The sequence below is a fragment of the Eschrichtius robustus genome, chromosome 18, assembly GCF_028021215.1.
Source record: "Eschrichtius robustus isolate mEscRob2 chromosome 18, mEscRob2.pri, whole genome shotgun sequence".
NCBI lineage: Eukaryota > Metazoa > Chordata > Mammalia > Artiodactyla > Eschrichtiidae > Eschrichtius > Eschrichtius robustus.
Genome location: NC_090841.1, coordinates 23,512,040 through 23,535,998, shown reverse-complemented (window position 1 = coordinate 23,535,998; position 23,959 = coordinate 23,512,040). Strand labels below are relative to the sequence as shown.

The following is a 23,959-nucleotide window of genomic DNA, read 5'->3' as shown; positions in this document are numbered from 1 at the left end:
TTAATGTGACTTTTTTTCTCGCTGCTTTTAAGATTTTTTTTCTTTGTACTTGGTTTTCAGTAGCTTGACTATAATTTCCTTAGATACAGTTTTCTTTGTATTTATCCTGCTTTGGGTTTGATAAATTTCTTGAATCTATGAGTTATTTTTTTAGTCAAGTTTGGAAAGTTGTTGGCCAGTATTTCTTAATATTTCTGTTCCTTTTTCTCTCTCCCTCCTCATCTCCTGGAACTCTAATTACCCATACATATGTCACATTGTTTAACATGGTCTCACAAGTCACTGAGGCTCTATGCATTTTCTTCAATTTTTTTTCTTTTTCTCTGTATGCTTGCTTTGATGACTTCTACTGATCTGTCTTCAAGTTTAAGAAAGATCTTGCTTCTGTTGTGTCTAACCTGCTATTAATTACACCCAATAAATTTTTTCAACTTTTTCTTCAGTTCTAAGATTTCCATTTGGTTCTTTTATATGATTAATATTCTTTCTCTTTACCCATTACTGTGTATCCATCTTTCATGTAGAGCAGGGGTCCCCAACCCCGGGGCCGTGGACCAGTACTGGTCTGAGGCCTGTTAGGAACCAGGCCGCACAGCAGGAGGTGAGTGGTAGGCGAGTGAGCAAAGCTTCATCTACCGCTCCCCATCGCTCGCGTTACCGCCTGGACCATATACTCCCCCCATCCCTGTCCGTGGAAAAATAGTCTGCCACGAAACTGGTCCCTGGTGCCAAAAAGGTTGGGGACTGCTGCTGTAGAATATTTAACATATTTAATCATAATTTTCCGTCCTTGCCGAACAACTGCTGAGTCAACTGTGACTGTTTTTCTTGATTAATTATCCTCTTAATTATTGGTAATACTTCTCTATTTGTTTACATGTGTAAGAATGCTTTTTATTAACTGAACAGTGTACATATATTATAAACTCTGGATTATGTTACTTTCTTCTGAAAAGTTTTGAATTTTGTTCTAACAGTCAGTTAAGTTACTGGTGGATCATCTTGAACTTGTGAGACCTTATTTTATACTTTTGCTAGAGAGTGTCCATTTCAGTTTTGTTCTTAGATCTAGGCCTTGTCTTTAGTCTAGTTTTGCGTTAGTTCTTAGTTCTGAGTATGGTCTTTACTCCTAAAGTGTGGCAGTAGTAGCAGTGGGCAGATGCTAAAATCTCAGGTCAGTTCTTCAGCATTGTAGCTGTTTTTCCCCACTGTGCTCCTTGAAATTTTACCCCCGCCCCCAATGCAACTGCAGTTCAAGTTAAAGCCAAGGATTTGAAGGGAGATAATACAGAAGTTTGGGGCTCCAAATAAGGCCAAATTTAATATTTACTCAATCAACCTCATGATGAGGGGTAGGAATACCTAAAACAGTATAAAATGATTTCAAACATAAGTTATTATTATTATTTGTGGTGATAATTATTAAGAGAACATATTAAATATTAGTAAGATCATGGAACTTATCTTACAACCCAGTAATTCTACTTCTTGATACAAAGGGTGTGTGTACTATGTTCACTACAATGTTACTTTTAACAGTGAAACGCTGGAAATAATGTCTATCAGTTGTGGCATGTTTATATAAATTAAGGTATAGTCATACTGTGAGATATTTTGCAGTAGTTAAAAAGAATAATGTAGGCCCATAGGTACTAATATGAAAAAAAACTGTGATATAGGTTATTGAGTAAGTAAAGTAGTTGCAAAATTATATGTATGGTACTTTATGTAATCTTCCCCTATGCATAGATGTGTGTTCATGTGTGTGTGTACATGCACATGTATATATATACATATATACATACATACTCATGCTTAACCAAGTGCACACACCAAACAGCGGTTGCCATTAGGAAGAGGTGAGTGTGATAAGAGAGCAGTGTAATGGGAGGCAGTGGTCAAAGGAACTTTAGCCTTCCCTCTAAAATTTTAATCTTTTCCACAGAGAATATATTTCCACAGAAGTGAAAACCATTTTTTAAAAAGATTGGGAGTAGAGTCCAAAAGACATGGACTCATATTCTATTCTGTCCCTTATCACTAGCTATATAACCTTGTACAAGTTATTTAAATTTTCTGAAATTCTGTAAAATATGTTACTGTGAGAATTTAAATGGGATAGCCTACACAAAGTGCTTGAAAAATACCAGGCACTCAATAAACAACAATAGATTTAATAATACTGAACATTTCTTCTTGTACCTTTTGTAAGATAGAATAATTTGTTACCATGTTATCTAGCTATCTGAATCATTCTTACCCTGCTTTTAGTTTACCTTTTTACCTTTGCTTCTTTGGGTTTTTCATGTAGGACCGGCTTTCTAGTTGTGTAATCATTTCTGTGGCTGACCTCAGTAAATGAATGGATTAGTTAATTGTGTAACCTGCATGTTGCATTGTAACAAGTGAAACATATTTTGTTCCTGATCCCTAGTAGCTCCGAAAGCACTCTAAATTTTTCCCTGTCCTTTAAATTTGGAGCTCAAATTGAACAAAATTTAGGCAAGAGTAACCGTTAATAAATCTTAAAATGCTTTACACAATACCTGTTATCACAAAATGTTACTTGCAGCACTCATCATTTGCTAAAAACTTCTTAACTGCTCTAGTTTCCCTTCCCTGAAAACTCTTGGATTTGGCAAATAACATGGTTTTAAAAATGACTGTTGCTTAATGCTTTGTATTTGAAGCTTTGTGCTTGTATGCTTTGTATTTTGCTTCCCCACTTTTTTTCGTCAGTGACTCATAACTTATCTTTATTTTCCTCTCTATAGTTCCTTTCTTCTAAAATATATATAAAGACAGACAAGAGACAGGGAAAAAAGGCATTTTGGGGTAATTATTTTGAAATACTTCTTTCATTCAGACATGGCCTAAAATTACCAAAAACATTCATTTGACTAAAAAAAAAAAACATGTAAAATTCAAAAACCATTTTCAGTTTTTCTTAACCAAAAAATGTAAAAAGCAATATTAATATCAAGATTAAACATGCAAAGCACAAAATATTGAAAGAATTAAACATTAGAACAAAAGAATACTATAATCCAGGCAAAAGATGACCATGAACTGTACCAAGGCCATGGCTAAAAACATCCAGAAGGAATAGAAAAAAAAAAAAAAGACTCAAAAAAGAAATAAGTAATAAAAATCTTCTGGTATTTGAATTTATACTCTTAAAAAACTAGTTGCTTTGAGAAAGAAGTTACTTGTGTCAATGATAAATTCTCATCAAGCAATAAATGAAATTGTTGGGAAAAAAATGCAGTGTTGTCAAGACAATGCTGTGGCTGTGGTATTTGTCCTTCAGTTTTATAGTTTATTACAGATAATCTCTAATTTCTTAGATTTTCATTTTTTCAACCATAACATTGTGATAGAATTGAGGACTACTTTTTTTTTTTTTTTTGAGGACTACTTTTTAATGCATTAGAGTTAATAAAACTAAAATTAAAAAGCCTAAAAGGATCTTTAGTAACCCTATTATGAAAGCTTAAAAAAGAGCTTATTAAATTTCACGATAAGAAATATAATGATGAAAACATTAAAAACTGAAGTCTCAAGCTCAATGACATTCCATCTAAATCTATCATTAGTAGACATTTACATCACCCTTTACCACTAAAAATACCTATGTACACTTCTGCTTCTGTCAAAATAAAGTAGATGCATTTCATATACCTATTCCTCATGCTAAGTACAACTAAAATCCCTGGACACTGTATATAATATTAGCATAAGAAGCTTCTGAAAGGTGAAGAGAAGAAGGCAGACTGGCTGGAGACCTTAGGACCCTAGGAACGACTTGGTAATGAGTTCCCTGGGTTTTCATTTTGCCTCATATATCCCAGACTGGATATGGGGAAGACAGCAAGCTGGAAATGCCAATAGGTGCAGACAAAAACAAAACAAAACAAAACAAAACAAAAAAACTCCAAGAAAAGCCTGCTATCTAGCCAAAGGACCAGGAAAAAGGCAGACTCTGCAAGACTGAACACTTTTAGGTAGTAACTACTAAAGTCAAACACCACAGAGAAAACTATGGCCCCCCCACCACCCACACTAGCAAAGCCTACACTTTCACCATTGCTGGGCTATTACAAGGTGCCCCGGTCCTCCTGCTGGGGCGGTGTCAGAGAAGGCTGACTGGGGAGCCAGGACTTTTCATTCCCTCTGGAAAGTAACAAACCACATCCTCTGGTGTGAGTGGAGCCCATCTGGGGAGGCTGGACTTCTACTCCCATCTGGTGGTAACAAGGCATTCTTCCCCTTCCTCACTGGGAGAATGTCAGAGGAGGCCTAGTGGAGAGTCAGGGCTTTTACCACTGCTCAGTAGTAGCGAGGCCACATCTACACGGGAGCAGTAAAGAGGTGCTCCTGCCCTTCCCAGCCACGGGCTTATCAACAGAAGCCTAGTGGGCAGCCAGAACTCCCACTTTTGACTAGCAGTAACAAGAAGCCCTTCTTCCCGCCATGAGTGTCCATGGAGACTCTGAACTTCCAGTACTACCTGGAAGCAACAATGACGCAGAGTCTTAAAACATAATACCCAACATGTCCAGATCTCAATAGAAAATCTCTAATCAAAGCAAGAACCAGGAAGACCTCACACTGAGTAAGAAATAACAATCAACATGTGCCAACACCAAGAAAATGCAGAAGTTAGCATTATCTGACAAGCATTTTAAAGCCGATCATCATAAAAATGCTTCAATGAGTAATTATGAATTTCCTGAAACAAATGAAAATATAAAAAGTCTCAGCAAAGGAATAAAGGATACAAAGAACCAAATGGAAAAAACACAGTAACTGAAATAAAAAATTTCATGGAATGGTTCAATAGCAGAATGGAGGGGATAAAGGAAAGAATCAGTGAATGGAAGATAGAACTCAAAGGATTACTCAATCTGAAAAACTGAGAGACAAAAGACTGAAAAAAAGAAACGAAGAGGGCCTCAGGGACCTGTAGGGCTATATCAAAAAAAGACCTATGATTTGTGTCATCAGAGTCCTGGAAGGATAGGAGAAAAGAGGGCAGAACTGCAAAAGTATTCAAATAAATCAGAGCTGAAAATTTCTCAAATTTGGCAAAAGACATAAGCCTACAGAATCAAGAAGCTGAGAATTTTCCAGATAGTATAAATCCAAAGAAATTAGTTCCAAAACATATAACAGTAAAACTTCTGAAAACTAAAGACAGGAAGGCTTGAAAGCAGCAAGAAACAAATACCTTATCTGCAGAGAGAAAAACAATTCAAATGACAGTGGATTATCTGTTAGAAATCATAGAGACCAGAAAGAAGCGGCACAGCATTTTTCAACTGAAAAGAACTGTCAACCCAGAATTCTATATCCACCAAAATATCTTTCAGAGATGAAAGGGAAATGAAGACATTCTCAGGTGAAAAAAAAGAAAAAACCCAGAGACTGCCACCAGCCAACTTCTCCTAAAAGAATGAATTTAGAAATTTTCTAAAGAGAAAGGAAATGATAAAAGAGGAAATCTTAGAACATCAGGAAGGAAGAAAGAATATGGTGGAGTAAAAATATGGGTAAATACAATAGACAAATGGAGAGGGCATAGCTAAAGGGTATGGGGTTTCTTTTGAGGTGATGAAAATTTCTAAAATTGACTATGGTAATGGTTACAAATTATCTGTATTCATACTAAAACCCATTGAATTATGCAGTTTAAATGGGTGAATTGTATGGTATGTGAATTATATCTCAATAAAGCTGTTTTCAAAATCAGCATAGTGGTAGCCTGAGGAAAAGGGACAAGAGAACTTTCTGGGCATGATGCAAAAGTTTTATATCTTGATCTAGGTCATGGTAACCCAGGTGTATGTATAAATTGTCAAAATTAATCAAGCTAAACCCTTATAAATAGTGTACCTACTCTTATGACAATTATACCTTAATAAAAATTACTAAGAATCTCAAATTTCTCTCCAAAATGCTTTTACCAATTTATACTCATACCAATAGTATTTTAGAATTCAGGTGGTCCACATCTTACAAATTGTAATATTGATAATTGACAGGCTAAATTTGGGGCCTTACTGTGGCTTTAATTATTAACCCCTTATGGTTAGCGAGGTTGTTCATCATTTCCATTGGGGTTTTTTTTTGATATTCATGTTTTGAAAGGTAAGACTTTTCATACCATTTTACCAATGTTCTATGGCTTGTTTGAAATTTTCTTATCTCTTAGTCACTTATGTATGTTACAAATACCCTCTCTCAAAATGAGTCTTGTCTTCTTTATTGTTATGCTGCATCTCAATAATCTAGAAATTTATGATATAGTCAAAAGTAACATTTAATCATGCAGTTTGCATATATGTCTGTGTATCTTTTAAAATAAATACTTCTGTAACACAAATGGTTAAGTTTATCTCCTGTATTGTCTTCAGTCCTTGTGGAAGCATGTGCATGTATGTGTTAAGAGGTAGGAATCTAATTTTATTTCAAAATTGTCTTTATTTTTTCATATGGCTAACTTGTTTGTACCATTTATGATGGATTATTTCTGGATTCTTTTTTTCTGTTTCATTAATCATTTTTTCTATTTCTATGCCACTTATATACTGTCTTACTATTATAGTTTTATAATAATCTTGATATCTAGAAGGGTAAAAAAATACCCATTTATTTAGATTGCCAGTAAAATATAAGATAAAATCATGGTGTTTCTTGAAGAGAATGTTTTGTAAAGGTGAGGGTTTTTGTCTTCAAATTCCTCAGGTTTTTTTTATTGTGTCAATTAGTCACAAACAAGTTGAAAATATACATCTTTTTATTTTCCAAAGTAATTTTTAAGGGTGAAAATTATTTTTTTGCCCTTAACAACGTACACTTTTCTATTTTTGTTCTGCCCTCATCTAAACAATAATGACTATAGAGGTCTGCCAGTGGCACCTCAAATTTAGTCTCACTTTTAATTTTACATATCAGTTTGTTGTTTTTAATTGGACAGTTGAAAATTACAAATAGGAAGTCAGAGGGGTTTAGAATACCAATACTTCCATTGTCTTTACTCTACTTTGAAGAGTCTTTAATTTCTGTCTAGGAGTGGTCATATTTTTGACTGGGTAGCTTCTGCTTCCTTTTTTTTTTTATGTTTATAGCAACTTTATTCATAATGGCCTAAACCTGGAAGCAAGAAAGATGTCCTCTAGCAGGTGAATGGATAAACAGTGGTACATCTAGAGAATGGAATTATCACTCAGCTCACTATCAAGACTTGAAAACACATGGAAGGATTTTAAATGCATGTTGCTAGGTGAAAGAAGCCAATCTGAAAAGGCCACATACAGTATTAGCCTCTGATTTCTAGCCATTAATTGGGTACAAAATTGGTGGAATGCGACCTGGAAGAATTCTAGGCCAGATTTAAATAAGAGTGAGTACTTGCTTTCTTTGAATGTATTAATATATCTGAGTATTTTTGAATGAGGGAGTCTCTATACTTATCTATTAATGGTTTAGACTTATCAGCTGCTTTTTGTAGTTCTTTTTTGTTCTCTAGCTGTTTCGGGAATTGAGAGTAAACTATGGAAATTATGACTATAGTAAAAGTTTAAAAAATGATCCCATAAAACATTGAAATCCAGATAATTAAGACTTACCTCTATTTCTTTTCTTAATTTTTCATGTGTCTTTTTTTCTTCCTCAAGAAAACAAGTTTTTTCAATGATGGATTCTTTTACAGTTATAATTTTGTCCTTTAGGTTTGTAATGTCTTCCTGTATGTTTATAGAATTTAAAATATACACATCAAACAATGAATGGTCAATATAAATCCAAGATTTTCAGTGTTTCTGTAATTTAAGAAAACTAGCCATCACATTTAATTTTGATAAATAGGATTAGAATATTACTTCTATAGGTACGAGGAACAAAGAATGGTTATTCAAACAAGCAAACCTTAGATTTGAAAATATAGAAGTAAAAACCAAATGAAAATAAGACATAAAGGAAAGTGGTAGTCACAGGGGCAATTGCCCAGCTACGATATAAAGGATATTTTTTAATTCTTTAGCAAGAAATAATAGATATTTTAAGTTTTTATCTCCCAACGTCTTCAAAGAATATTAAGAAAAAGATGCTTAGGGTATAATTATTAATTCATATTGTTTGTGTAACAGCATTAAGCACACTAAATTGATTTTAATTGGTCTGGATCCATTAGCCTGGAAGCTAGAGTTTCAACATCTTTGTGAGTCACACCTTCTATAACAAATGGATTAATTGTTTACTGTGATTTTGTTTGACTATATATTTTTATTAATCCACAAGGGATTTGGGGATGTTTCCTTTATGGATTTGCACATATGGCATAGTTGTTACATAACTCATGCACTTATACAAGTTTTCAAATTTCTGAATTGAGTTAGAGCACCCATGGGTATTTTATTAAGTTAATGATAAGTTTATCACTTAGTAAGTGTACTTGCAATAAAAGGAATAATAGAAAACATTTTAATAAGTGATATATCAAACCTGTACTTGTTTCATCAGGTTTCCTTCTGGATTTTGGAGATCCTGCGTAAGTTCCTCTTTCATTGTCTTTAGTTTTTTAACAAGGTCTCGTTTCTCATCAAGTTCAGTCATGAATGACCATTTGCTCTCTACCTCTCTCAAACTATCTTTATGTGCTTTTATTTTTGCATAGTATTCATTATATCTTATCATTTGTTCCTCAAAATCTTCTTGTGCTGCCTCTATGTCAAACTTAAGCTTCACATTTTCTGTATGTAAGGATTTGATTTGATTTTCCAGGTTTCCACACTGAAGTCTGGTATTCTGTATGGCAGCATCTTGCTGATAAATTTGCCTTTCTGTTTCTTTAGTTTCTTCAGAGACAGATGCTATTTGTGTTTTAAGCTCATGAAGTTCATTCTGTAAGATATTTCAACATTATTATTATTAGTTCATGATATTCAACATGAAAGAAAAGTCATTGTTTTGATCCATAGTGTGTATAGAAAAATCACTTAACATAAAAAATATATATTTATCAGATATAGAAAAATTGATGCATAACAGGAGACATGTAATAAAGTAACAAAATTATTTTATAATCAGAGGGAGCCCAGGGTTATATATTTCTTATTTTTTAATGTTCATCTAATTCTAAATATTAAAATTTTATCCTTTGTCTTAACATTTTATATGTAAAAGATACTTTACAATCATTTTAATAATATATTTGTGGGCAATCAGAAGTACAAACTAAAGAAAAACTATATGATAAAAATGATAAAACCCTGACTTGAAAACACAAAACATCTAGGTTCTAGTGTCCTTACTACTATTTACTAGTTGGGGTGATCATACATAGCAAACTTAATTACCCTATTCAAACCTCACTGTCTTCATTTGTAAGATGAGTTTAAAGGTATATTTAGCTTTGCCTCTCTGAGGCATTTGGCATTTCTAACCAGCACCTCCTTTTTAAAACCTACCAGCACTCTTCTCTGCTTCTCCTCAGATATCTCTGAGCATTGCTTTTCAATCTCGATGGTTCCTTCAAATACAGGTTTCCCTCAGGGTGCAGTCATCATAATTTCCTCCTCTCATTCTGTATATACTCCTTGGGTAATCTTATCCATACTTAGGTCTTGAGATACATATATGCTAATGATTCACAGAATATAAGTGGCTGTTAAGTCCTATACCCAGCTGCCACCGGCCATCTCAAATTCATCGTGTCCAAAAATCAGACTAATCCTCCCCTCCCCAATCCCATCTTGCTCTCCCTTGTATCAGTCACTTATTGTCAGAACCACAAAACCTCGGTGACATATAACTAGTGTTTATTGCTCATGTGACGAGAAGCAACTGGGCTTGGCTAGGTGGTTCTGTTGACTTTGGTTGGATTTCCTCAAATGTCTGGAGGTTGGCTGGCTGTAAGATGATTTAGGTTGGCTTCAACTGGGCCAACCGGGGTGTCTTGGCTTTGCTTCACATGTATCTTATCCTCTAGTGGGCCAGGCCAGGCATGTCCTTCTCATGATGATAGCAGATGCAGAAGAATGGAAGCCCAGTTATGGAACAACTTTTTCAAACTTCTGTTTGAATAACATCCCAGCTGGTCACATGATCAAATCTCAGTGGAGGGGTAGAAAGTATGTCCACCCATTATGGGAGGGCATTATAATGATAAATGGCAAAGGGTGTGGATATACACGAGGATGAAGATTTGGGACTAAAAATACAAATTACCACGCCCCTATGTTCCCAAACTTAGTTAATGGTATTCCTTTGGGAGTCATATTTAATTCCTCCCTTCTCTTTATATTTAACTATTCATCAAATTCTGTAGATCCTCCCACCAATACAACTGTAGGCCTTTATCCTTTTTCTTCTATCCAGTATGGTCGTCCTCTTTAAATGAATCTATAATTTGGGGAGGGAAGCACTTCACTAAAAAGGCAGACCCAGCCTATCGTTTTCTTGGCAGAGACAAGAGAGGGAAGTACAGTGAAAAATACATCGTGCTGATGAAGTTCAATCTTTATCTCCAGCTCTAATATTTAAAATGCCCACTCGACAGTTCTATTTGGATATCTAACAGATGTCTCAACTACACAGGTTCAGGAAACAACTTTTAATTTGCACACCCAACATGCTCCTCTTCCAGCTTTCCTGATTTCCATAAACTGTACCACTTTCTACCTGGACACTTAAAAACCTAGTAGTCGTTCTTGATTCTTCCCTTTACCTTAACCCCCACAACCTATTTACCAACAAATCTTGATGGTTGGGCCTCCAAAATATATAAAATCCCAGCTCACTTCTGACCAGTCTTTGTAGCATAGTTCAGCTTCCAACTGGTCTCCCTGTTTCCATGCTTCCTCCACTCCCCCAACTAGACTCCATTTCTCAGGCAGAAGAATCCTTTAAAAACATAAATCATATCATGCTACTTCCCTGCTCAAGATCCTCCAGTGGTTTTCCATTGCACTAATAATAAAATTCAAATTCTGTAATATGGCTTTTAAAGCCATACATGCTCTAATCCCTATCCACTTTGCCATCCCTCTCGTGTACTACTCTCCCCACTTCCAGCTTCCTTTTGTTTATGAAATACGCCTAGTTCCTTCTCTCCTAAGGGCATTTGTAATTGTTCTCTGCACCTTAGAATTCTCTATCCCTAGCTATTACCTGCTGGGGTCTTTGTCTTTCACAGTTCAGCTTTATTATTACTCCTCAGAACAGTCTTCCCTGAATCAAAATATAAATTAACTACCCACCTTCCTCCCCGTTATTCTCTACACATAATCCTATCGTATTCCCTTTGTAACACCTCAATCAATGGAATTACTTTATATCTTTATTGCTTGCCTGCCTTAACTAGAAAGTAAACTCCATGGGTGCAGTAAACTTGTCTAACTTCTTTACCACCATCTTTCCTGTAGTTAAAATAGTACCTGGCACAAAGTTGGTGCTCTATAAATATTTAATAAATGAGTGAATGAGTGATGTACATGGAATGGTCAGGAAAGGGACACATGACCTGTCCACTAGATCAGGCTGTTGACCCTATTGATCAATATGGGGAGATGACATTCACACTAATTTGGTCATCATCTCTTCTCTTTCTTGGACTGACATAACTAATAGACTGTTGACTTTTCTCCCTGGCTTTATTCAATTCCTCCTCCAATCCATTTCTACCCTTCCACTAGAATTATATGTCTTCTTGTTGTTGTTGCTGTCTCCCCCTCCTCCTGCTTCTCCTCCTCTTCCTCCTCCTCCCTCTCCTTCCTTCTTCCTTCTTTTCTTCCTCTTTCTCATCTCCCTCCCCCTCTTCTCTTTCCTTTCTTTGTTAATAGATTTATTGAAATATAATTGATATAAATAAACTGCACATATTTAAACTTTACAATTTGACAAGTTTTGACTTACTTTTATGATCATGAGACTGTCACAATTAAAGACAGTGAACCTATCCATTACCCACATGTCCAAAAATCAGACATGTCCCAAAAAGTTTCCTCCTGATCCCTTGTGATCTCTCCTTCCCTCCTCAGCTGTTTCCAGGCAAACATTCATCTGCTCTGTCACCAAAAATTAGTTTGCATTTTCAAGAATTTTATATGAAAAGAAGCATACAATATATACAATTTTAGTCTCACTCCTTTCACTCAGCCTAATTAGAGACTCATCCATGTTGTTAGATATATCAGTAGCTCTTTCTTTTTATTGCTGAGCAATATTTCTTGTATGAATATACCACACTTTGTTTACTCATTCATCTGGTAGACATTTGTGTTGTTCCTGGTTTTCCAGTGGGCATACACTTTTATTTCTCTTGGGTAAATGAATAGCTAGAAACTGAATGTATGGGTTATATGGTAGATATATTTTAAACTTTTAAGAAACTGTAAACTATTTTCTCAAATGGTACATCACTTACATTCCAAAATATTTGGGTCTGAGAATTCCAGTTCTTCCATATCTGCACCAGCACTTAGTATGGTCAGTCTTTTTAAATTTACTCATTCTAGTGGGTATAGAATGAGATCTCATTATGATTTCAATTTGCATTTCCTTAATAATTGATGATACTGAGTATCTTTTCGTGTGCTTGTCTTTTGCAATATCTTTTTGCATGAAATGACCATTAAAATCTTTTGCCCATTTTTAAACTGGGTTGTTTGCCTTCTTGAATTGTAAGAGTTCTTTATATAGTATAAATAAATTCAAGTACATTGTCAGGTATGTTTTCAAGTATTTTCTCCCAGTCTATGACAACCCAAATGCCCATAGGGCCCCAGCAGGTATACCTCACATTCATTTTCATAACAGTGCCTTTTGAACAGAAATAAAAAGGCTTTTTTGTTTTTTTAAAGCTTGTGATACTAGTTACTCATTTATTTATTTATTTATTTATTTATTTATCTATTTATTTATGACTGTGTTGGGTCTTCGTTTCTGTGTGAGGGCTTTCTCTAGTTGCGGTGAGTGGGGGCCACTTTTCATCGCGGTGCGCGGGCCTCTCACTGTTGCGGCCTCTCTTGTTGCGGAGCACAGGCTCCAGACGTGCAGGCTCAGTAGTTGTGGCACACGGGCTTAGTTGCTCCGCGGCATGTGGGATCTTCCCAGACCAGGGCTCGAACCCGTGTCCCCTGCATTGGCAGGCAGATTCTCAACCACTGCGCCACCAGGGAAGCCCCTAAAAACTTGTTTTAATGAAGTCCAACTTTTAAAATTTTTGTGTACTATTTAAGAAACCTTTGCCAAATCCAGAATCACTAAGTTTTTCTCCTATATTTTCTTCTAGATACTTTGTAGTTTCAATTCTTGTATTTAGGCCTATGATCCATTTTGAGTTAATTTTCATATACAGTATGAGCTGAAAATTGAAGTTCACTTTTTTTGCATGTAGCTGTCCTCCACAACTTGTTGAAAGATTATCCTTTCTCTAATGAAGTGCCTTGGCACCCGTCTTAATGAGCTTGGGCTTCTATAAAAAAAAACAAACAAAAAAAAAATGGAAAAACACCATAGACTGGGTGGCATAAACAACAGACTTGATTTCTAACAACTCTGGAGGCTAGGAAGTCCAAGATCGAGGTGCAGCAGATTTGGTTACTGGTGAGAGGGCTACTCCTGGCTTGCAGACAAACGCCTTTTTGCTGTGTCCTCATATGGCAGAGAGAGAGGGAGGGAGAGAGAGGGAGAAAAAAGCTCTGGGGTCTCTTTCTCTTCCTGTAATCCCATCATAGGGCCCCCACCCTCACAACCTCATCTAAACCTATTTACCTCCTAAAAGCCGCACCTCCAAATATCATCACATTGGAAGGAACACAAACATTCTGTCCATGAGAGCACCTCTGAAATCAATTGTTATGTGTGGGGCTATTGCTGGATACTACTCTGTTCTGTTCCATGGATCTATATGTCTATCTCTACGCCATGTTACACTGTCCTGATTACTGTACTCTATAATAAATCTCAAAGTCAGGTAATATTATGGGAGTTCCCTGGTGGCCTAGTGGTTAGGATTCTGGGCTCTCACTGCCGAGGGCCCGGGTTCAATCCCTGGTCGGGGAACTGAGATCCTGCAAGCTGTGTGGCGCGGCCAAAAAGAAAAAAAAAACAAAGTAATAGTAGAACTTCCAACATTGTTCTTCACAGTTGTTTTGGCTACTATAGGTTCTTTGCATTTCCATAGGACTTTTAGAATCAGCCTGTCAATTTCTCTAAAAAATGCCTGCTGGGATTTTGATTGGAGCTGCTTTTAAACAATAGATAAAAGAGAAAGAACTCACATGTTAACAATACTGAATCTTATGATTCATGAAAATGGTATATCTCTCTATTTTGGTCCTTAATTTCTCTCAGCAGTGTTTCACAGTTTTCAGTATACAGGTCTTACATATTGTCTTAGTCTGCTGGCGCTCCCATAACAAAATACCATAGACTTAGTGGCTAAAACAACAGAAATTTATTTCTCACAGTTCTGTAGGCTGGAAAGAGTGTCAGCATAGTCAGGTTCTGGTGAGAACTCTTCCTGGCTTGCAGAGGGCCACCTTCTCACTGTGTCCTCACATGGCAGAAAGCAAGCTCTCTGGCATCTCTTTTTATAAGGGCACTAATCCTACCACCAGGACCCCATTCTCATGACCTCATCTAAGCCTAATTACCTCCCAAAGACCTCATCTCCAAATACAATCACATTGGTGATTAAGGCTTCAACATATGAATTTTGAGGAGATACAAACATTCAGTCTATAACACAAAACTTTCATCAAATTTACCCCTAAGTATTTCATAGTTTTGATGTTACTGTAAATGATAATGCTTTAAAAATTTTAATTTCTGATAGTTTCTTTCAATATATATAAATACAACTGATTTTTATAATTAATCTTATCTTGCAACCTTTCTAAACTCCCTTATTAGTCCTAATAGCTTTTTAATAATAGATTCCTTAGGATTTTCCAAAAATAATCATGCTATCTGTGAATAAAAACAGTTTTACTCCCTCCTTTCCAATCTGGATGCCTTTTATTTCTTTTTCTTGCAAGGAGTGGCTTGAGTTATCAGTACTATAGAATGAATAGAAGTGATGAGAAGACACATGCTTGCCTTATCCCTGATCTTAGGAGAGAAATATTCAGTCTCTCCCTATTAGGTATGCTGTTGGCTGTAGGATTTATGTAGATGCCCTTTTTTAGTTGGCTGGAGTTCTCTTCTATTCCTAATTTGCTGGAAGTTTTTATCTCAAATTGATGTTGGATTATAACAAGTATCTTTCATGCATCTAGAATTCTCTTTCTAAAACATAAATTTAATCATTCACTCTTTGGCTTGAAGTCCATCAAAACCCTCCCATCACCTCTAGAATAAAGTTCAAGTTTTTTATCATGCTATACATCTCTTGTTGCTTCTCAAAATACATTCTATGATATTCCACTACCAAACTACTTATAGTTCTATGAATGTACCAATTTTATTTCAGGACTCTGTGAATTTTTTCAGGTTCTTTTTGTCTGGAATATCATCCTCCTCACCCCCTAACCCTCAAACCTATCCCAGACACCTAATCATTCAAGTGAACTCCAGATATTTTTAAAAACTCAACCGATCACTCCTCTTTCAGTGTTAAATCTGTGCTTACGCTTCTACTGTTGACACCACTTCCCTGCATGTAATTATTTGTTTACTTATTTGTCTCCCTCTTTAATAGATGGTGAGTAGTGTAAGAGTGAGGACAATATTCAGCAAAATGCTTAATAGAAATTAGGCCCTCAATATAAGTGAAATAACATCTGTAAAACTCTTTGAAGATTGAAAATTTTTATAGAAAATTTCTTTATAGAAATCTAAGACATTATTATCTTTGTATTATATCCTATTGTCAACATGTATCCTTTTCTGAAAGTGACTAATACAATGCAAATACTTATAAGAAATCTATATTACCACAAAGGTATAATTATTATCATCATATCTCTGTTGATGCATTAATACCTAAAGCCATTATCAAAATTTGGTCCCATACTGCCTACCAGGGCCCCAGCAAGGATATCTTACATAATGTTTACAAGTATTATTTCATTTAATTGTCATGAAAACCTTACAGGCAGGTCTTATTATTATCTCCATTTTACAAATGAGAAAACAGAAGCATGGAGAGATTAAACCATGGAACCGGAAGTAGCAAATCTCTACTTTCAAACTAGGCAGTTCAGCTCTAGAGCAGCAGTCCCCAACCTTTTTGGTACCAGGGACAGGTTTCATGGAAGACAGTTTTTCCTCGGCCTAGGGTGGGGGACTGGGGTGAGATGGTTTCGGGATGATTCAAGCGCATTACATTTATTGTGCACTTCATTTCTATTATTATTACATTGTAATATATAATGAAATAATTATACAACTCACCATAATGCAGAATCAGTGGGAGCCCAGAGCTTATTTTCACTTGCCACTCACTGATAGGGTTTTGATATGAATCTGCAAGCAACTGGTTTATTATGGTCTCTGTGCAGTCAAACCTCTCTGCTAATGATAACCTGTACTTGCAGCCGCTCCCCAGCGCTAGCATCACTGTCTCAGCTCCACCTCAGATCATCAGGCATTAGATTCTCATAAGGAGTGCACAACCTAGATCCCTCGCATGCGCAGTTCACAGTAGGGTTCGTGCTCCTATGGGAATCTAATGCCACCACTGAGCTGACAGGAGGCAGAGCGGTAATGTGAGCGATGGGGAGCGGCTGTAAATAAAGATGAAGCTTCCCTCGTTCGTCTGCTGCTCACCTCCTGCTGTGTGGCCCAGTTCCTAATAGGCCACAGATCGGTACCTGTCCGTGGCCCAGGGGCTGGGGACCCCTGCTCTAGAGCATATTCTTTTCATTTCTATGTTACATTTAATAAAAAAAACCTTTAAAAATTAAATACACTGTTTTTATTTTTGCTCCTTTAGCTATATTAACAGAGAACAGTTATGTCTAATTATGCTGAATACAAAAACAAGTATGGCTTCCAGATGCCTGTGGTGGAATTATGAACGTATTTTGAAATTTAAGGAACACAGAAATGTTCCTTATCTACCTGAAATGTTCACTGGCAACTAGTAATTCATGAGCCATAGCTTTAAGAACACAGGCTTAAAAACTTAACCTTCCTTCAATTCAGAATTTTAGGAAAAACTATCAAATAGAGTGAATTTAAAATAATTCTATGTGACATATTTTTTATGCTTATTTATAGTCACAGTGACATTGTTGAATGTTTGCACACTGGATGTGTAAAATGGTCCATGAAACTGGAATACTCATGTAGACTTTACTTAGGGATACCAGAATAATTTAGAAGGTGTAAATATGAAAAACAGACATTTTAAGTTGCCTCCTCAGAATTATTAAGTTATGCTTAATAACTTCCCTGTTACAAATTTAATATAGCTTTGGAGAACATAAAGACTCATTTAAAAGACTGTGTGAAATAGGTTACCTGCAAATGGAACAGAACTTTTTTGTTTTTTTCTATTTCTGATGTTTGTGATTGTTGTTGCTGTGCAATTTGCTCGACAGCATCAGTTAATGAAGATGTGTCTTGTTTAGCCAGAGCTAGACAAAATAAAGTACATAATAAAAATCGAAATGCAAACATTCTAAGAAACATGTTTCTTCACTCAAAGTCATGAAAATGGTTATGTCTTCTCAAAAATAAACTAAATTTAGGGTTGGTACTCTTCCTTTTTGACTATAAACAAAACCAAAATCAAAGGCCATAAAAACAGGCAATTCAAAGTCACCTACTGCAATATTATACCTGTTACTTTATGGAACAGTATAAATATTTTGATTGTCCTAAAAATTTTTATCTAGACCATTTGCACATATACTACAATTATAGTGGTACCATAACCATTTCTCAACTGCAGTTGATGAATTTTCATGATAGGCCTGCATTTTCAGGTTGTTATACTTTTTCTAAACATTCTATAAGTTTCCTCCTGGTAAACTTTAACAGCTTCCCTCTATTCTAATTTGCTACTAATTTTAACACAATTATCCTATCATACTACTTTTTTGTTACCGCTCATCTTTTAGTTATATATTTCTGAAGATAGCTTCATTACCTTCTTCAGGAGCTCCTTGACTCTTCCTTTCTTTGTTGCCTGACATTCTTGTGTCTCTTTTCCCCTTTTTAGTTCACCTTCTTTACTCCTACAAAATAATCAGTGTAGATAATCTTTCACTTTTCTTTTTTTTTCCGTCATGTATTAGTGATCCTGAAAGTAAATTGTCAAATATCTCACAAGGATGACAATGACATTCGTCACCAGTTCCAAGAATTAAAATACAATGATTGAGTGAGTGAGTGATGACATTCGTCATCAGTTCCAAGAATTAAAATACAGTGATTGAGTGAGTGATGACATTCGTCATCAGTTCCAAGAATTAAAATACAGTGATTGAGTGTTGTATTAAAATACAACAACAATGGTTGTCCTGCTTTTCAGCTCTTATGACCCTGAGAAGTTTCTTAACTTCTTTGCTCATCAGTGTCCTCATCTGTAAAACCTCATAGGGCTGTTGTAATAATTAATGTACGTAACATGCTTAGCACAGTAACTGACATAGAGTGAGTAACTAATTATTCTGGATTAGTAGCTAGTACCTCTAGAACTATTATGAAATGGATTCTAAAACTATAACCAGAATCTGTGAAAAACAGTGCCAAGATGAATTAGCAACTTCTGTCTTGGGTATAGGATGCAGGGAATATGGCACTCCTGTGTAAGGCCACGGTAGGCCTTACGCAAGTTTAAAATCACCATTCAATCTCTTCTATACGTAGGAGAAACTGATGAGATGAAGGGGTAGATTTTTTTCTCCCCTGAAAGATGGAGAGAAAGAGTTCTTTCCTGTACCAGCGCAACAAATGAATGCTGAGTTGGCAGAGTTAAGGCATTACCAGTCTTTGGAAAAAGAGTATCTGATTTTGCCTGTCCATTCCTATACAAAAGGAATCATACAATTTTGTATGATTAATAAAAGGAATGTAGTGTTCCTGCTTAACATTTGAACATATGCATTTTTCTTTTTAGATGACATCCTTTGAAAAACATCTTCTCCCTAAAACCACCTCGTTTCTCTGAAGTTCATGCCATCATGAGCTTCAGATGAGTAAAGTAAGAAAAAGGAAAAAGTAAAGTAAGCTTTACTCTTCCTTATTGTTATCAGTTGACTTCTAAATCTCTACCGTTCACTCCTAGATTATAGTATATGACTTACTGTGTCTCTGTTACTACTTTTTAAAATATTTCTTTGGAATTTCAACATCCACACAAGTGGTACTTGTAATACCCTGACTTCTCAGTTCTTTGATGTTTTTCCTTATCCATCCTCCCCAGCCACCCACAGAGTATCACTACACCTCATCCATAATCTCAGATTCAAACACTTATTTTTCAGCTCATCCCTCCTAGTATTTTGACTGTAAGAGCTGTTCAACCACATTGACTCTTCTACCTTTTCATGGTCCCTTAGCCTTTCATGTACTCACGTCACTTACCCAGCTTAGATTCCTTTGCATTCAACCTCCCTTTTCTTGTACTGCTCTCTCCCTGTCTTACTGCCCTGGAAAACTTCCAACCAGTTGCTTTGCTTACATACTAGTAGCTGAATACACCTCAAGAAAAGCACACACCTGTGCTGTGGTCTCACTTTAAATTCAAGACACTTTATGTCAAGTGGGCCCTTGATGCTAGGCCCCTAGGATTCATCAAGTTTCATGGATGATTATTTCACTCCTTCTTCTCTGTCTTCAAACCTCCCACATCTCTTTCCCCCTCCTCTTTCAGTTGATAACCCATCTTCCTATTTAACTGAGATAGTAGGAAAATATCAGAGAGGGTGGTAAATCACCCCATCTACCAGTCTTCCTGAACTTATACCTATATACTAGTCTATTCTTTTCTTGCAGTGAATAAAGTGTACTTGCTCTGACCTAGGGCTAATCCTCTACTTCTGTACCCCTTCCTCTCCTACTCAAGGACATTGTTCCTTCAAACGTCCCATCAATAGAATTTCCTCCTTTATTTGGTCAAACATATTATCCTGGACAGCCTATCGTATAATCATCAACAACAATAACCACTTTTCCTTGACACTTTAATCTCTTTCAGCTATTGACCCCTTTCTTTGTTCTCTTTTATAGCCAAGATCCTTGCTGTCTACTTCCTCTCCACCTATTCTTCTTGAACCCACCAGAATTAATCGTTTACAACTCTAAAGTTCTTATCAAGGTATCTATGACATCCACATTGCCACTTCAATGGCAAGTTTGGTCCTCATCTTCCTTAACGTATCCATGTCATTTGACACATTTGATCATGCCCTCCTCTTTGAAACAACATACTTCTTGGTTTCCTTTGCTGGCTCCTCCTCACCTTTCTCATTTACATTAGAGTGCCCTAGCACTCAGTCCTCAGGCCTCTTCTTTTCTCTAAACTTACTCTGCAGGTAATGCCATCCAGTTCTATAGCTTTAAACTCCCCTTATAGGCTCACAACTCCCAAATTCACATCCCTAACTTGACATCCCTCTTGTGCTCCAGACTCATACACAATTTCCTACCTGATATTTCCACTTGAATTTCTTATAGGCATTTCAACTTACTATGTTCCAAACCGAACTCTTTATGTCTCTGTCCCCTCCATCACTACCCCTAAACCTGCTCCTTCATGGTCTTCTCCATGCCAGTAAATTATAAGTTCATTTTTCTTATTCACACTCAAAACTCTAGAACATTAGCAGGGAGGTATCTAGAAGGGTATAGAGCCCAAGGCAACTTAATCAGCCTTGCCCAAGATAATCATAAATGAGAGTTCATTGTTGATGTTTCATAGACCCTTTGGGAAATCATTTGAGATATTCCCCAAGTATGTGGCCCAAGACTGCTGCCCCAATTGTTTTACCTAATAGATAAATCAGAATCTTGACTCTTTTCTTTCTCTTACATGCTGCATGCAATTCTTTTGGCAAAACTCACTGGTTCCACCTTTAAATTATATTGGAATCCAACCCCTCCTTACCTCTTCCAAATACTATCTTAGCTAAGAAGCCTTCCCTGATAATCCCTCTAAAATATGACCTTCATCCCCCATTTCCTTACCCTGCCTCATTTTTCTTAACAGCATTTATCACTTTTATCATTTTTCTTTTTTATTTCCTTGTACTAATGTAAGCTCCATGAGGAAAGAGAACTAGAACAGTGCCTGGAACATAACAGGTGTCTAACTATAGTCTATCTCCACTTCAATTGACCCTGTTCTACTGACAGAATAATGCTTCCGAAACACTGTTCTGATCACATCAAACAGCAACCAATCTTTCAACTCCACCTTAGATGCATCTTCTTTAAGAAGTTTTTCTTGATCTTTCTGGGTAGATATGATCTCTCGCTCTCTCTTTTTAGTACAATTGTTTCTATATCTCTGTTATACCAAGATAGATAACAGTCTAGGTCTCAGGGTAAGATAGGGCTAATCTTGAATCTAGGTTGTGCCACTTACTAGTTTATTAGGTAAATTCTTTCCAACCTGAGCCTCAGATTCCTTGTCAATAATAGTACCTTCCTCATTAGATTTTTGTGAGGATGAAGTGAAATAATGAATATAAAGCATTTAGCAAATTCCTGCCGCTCAACAATTTCTATTCCTACTGTTTACATTATTTTATACTATATTTCCCTATTAGACTATAAGCTCCAGGAAGTCTTACTCATTTTTGTATTCTTTAAAGTATTTGATGAAGAAACCAAAAAAAAAAAATTAAGAAAATTAGATTTATACAATAAAAAATAAAGTAACTGGTATTTCTTGATATCTATTTCTGAAGCAGCATAAATTGAAGAACTCTTGGGTGATATTTATTTAAACCAGCTATTCATGAAAGGATATCTGGTTTAAAATTGAGGAAGTTTTCATTTTTTCTGGATCTCTACTGTAGAATGGACAAAAAATAAAAATGAAAACAAACTACTGTCATCTACTGATAATTCATTACAATTGCATAAATCAATAAAAACAAGAGTTTAGAGACTAGACAGTATTAATTATTCTTTCATTCAAGCCACGTATGTCGGTACATATTATATGCAAAGCATTGTGGGAAATATAAATATGAATTAAGTGACTGATTTAAAAAAAAACACCTTATAATACCTATAGTATTTGATAGTAAATATCCAAATATTACTTTTAAAAAATCATTTAGGCAAAACACTCTCAACTAAAACAGTGGCTTTACAGAAAACAATGCAATGGAAATACTATAAACCACCATGTTCTATATTAACTACAGCCAACATTTACTAATTACCATAAGTACTTTCACATAGATTATCTGTTTTATCCTTCAGAGCAATCCTACAAGCTAGACATGATTTTTACCTGTATTTTGTAAATGAGGAAACTAAGACTTGGAGAAATAAGGAAATTCGCCAAAGGTCATACATCCAAGCAGGAAGGATGAAATTTGAAGCAATTAGGATGCAAATTAACATTTATTAGGTGTTTAGTATGTACTAAAGCATTGTGATGAGCATGATTTTTGTGCACCATCTCATCTGAATTCAAGAGGCGAGTGCCTGTAATTGGCCCTTGGGAGGAGATTTTTAAAAGGCCATGGTTTGAGTCTTTGGAAACTCATCATCTGGTACCTCCCTTCAAGTTAATGAGCAAAATAAAGCAAGGCTGTCAAACTCCCCTAGGGCTTTGAGAGCTTCTGGCTTAAAAGAATCAAGACGAGGCAACTGTCCATGTGTGCCCATGTCACATAAGCACCATTTTTCATCCTGAATGGAAAAAGCTCCTATGTGGACCTGCCAGGCAGTTTAAGTAGTTAAGCTGATAATTACCTCCTACCCCCTTTAGAACATACATTTTATTAGAAAACAAGGAAAGAAAAATTACATAGTTAATTTTCACATAAGTGTGAAATTGCTTTGGTTTTTGTTTTCCAAGTGGGAGGGGGAGTTTAATATCTGAAGCTGATGTTTAACTGGGGAAGCTAAAAAAAACTGACCTGGGGAAGAGAGAAAAGTTTTCCTGGAATTGAGAGTTTAAAGTTATGTCTATATTTGTCATGAGCATGATGGAATCAGTTCTGGATGGTTCAATTCCAACAATAAATTAAAGAGGAATCATGGGGGAAATGTAAAAAACTGCACAAATGAGTAAGAATCAATAATACATACTTCAGGTAAAAAAGATGACAAGTCTTTTCAACCACATGTTTTCAAGAGAAGTTATATCATCAGAGTCATCCAAAAAGAATAAATTAATTGAATCATTAAAAGTGTATTGCAGGGCTTCCCTGGTGGCGCAGTGGTTGAGAATCTGCCTGCCAATGCAGGGGACACGGGTTCGAGCCCTGGTCTGGGAAGATCCCACATGCCGCGGAGCAACTAAGCCCGTGCGCCACTACTACCGAGCCTGCACTCTAGAGCCCACGAGCCACAACTACTGAAGCCCGTGTGCCTAGAGCCTGTGCTCCGCAACAAGAGAAGTCACCACAATGAGAAGCCTGCGCACCGCAACGAAGAGTAGCCCCCGCTCACCGCAACTAGAGAAAGCTCTCGCGCAGAAACAAAGACCCAATGCAGCCAAAAATAAATTAAAAAAAAAAAATGTATTGCATACCTATTATATACCAGAGTCTTAGAATCTGCTGAAACTAGGGACTTTTCTCTTCCTTGGCTAGGTAATGAGATTCAAGTTTCAGGATGCTGAAAACAGAAAGAAACCAGAGGATTGGAACTGTTCCTTAACTTTCTTTCAAAGACAATTTAGAGAACATTCAGATATTACTCATTGATAGCTTTAAGCCAAAGGTGGGATTTCTCTGAAAGTACAGATAGTACTGGACTACAAAAACATCTAGTTTTGGGGTGTAGACATACAAGGATTGGTCTGCAGCTGAAATCT

At 36.1% G+C, this 23,959-nt stretch overlaps 1 protein-coding gene across 9 annotated transcripts in view; it reads right to left on the bottom strand.

Annotated features, from left to right (window-relative positions):
• Positions 1–23,959, bottom strand: part of CCDC122 (coiled-coil domain containing 122) — a 34,479-nt gene that overhangs the window by 6,829 nt on the left and 3,691 nt on the right. For 2 of the 9 annotated variants that reach the window (XM_068526603.1, XM_068526602.1), the window contains exons 2-6: positions 23,675–23,760; positions 18,104–18,191; positions 17,473–17,588; positions 8,506–8,904; positions 7,632–7,748 (exon numbers count right to left, since the gene is read on the bottom strand). In XM_068526603.1, coding sequence (XP_068382704.1) covers positions 7,632–7,748; positions 8,506–8,904; positions 17,473–17,588; positions 18,104–18,149 — 678 coding nt within the window. In that variant the 5' untranslated portion in view covers positions 18,150–18,191; positions 23,675–23,760. Of the gene's footprint in view, positions 1–7,631; positions 7,749–8,505; positions 8,905–9,470; positions 9,532–17,472; positions 17,589–18,103; positions 18,257–23,674; positions 23,761–23,959 lie in introns of those variants that run through there. The other 7 variants (XM_068526604.1, XM_068526606.1, XM_068526607.1 and 4 more) reach the window with 7 other exon arrangements.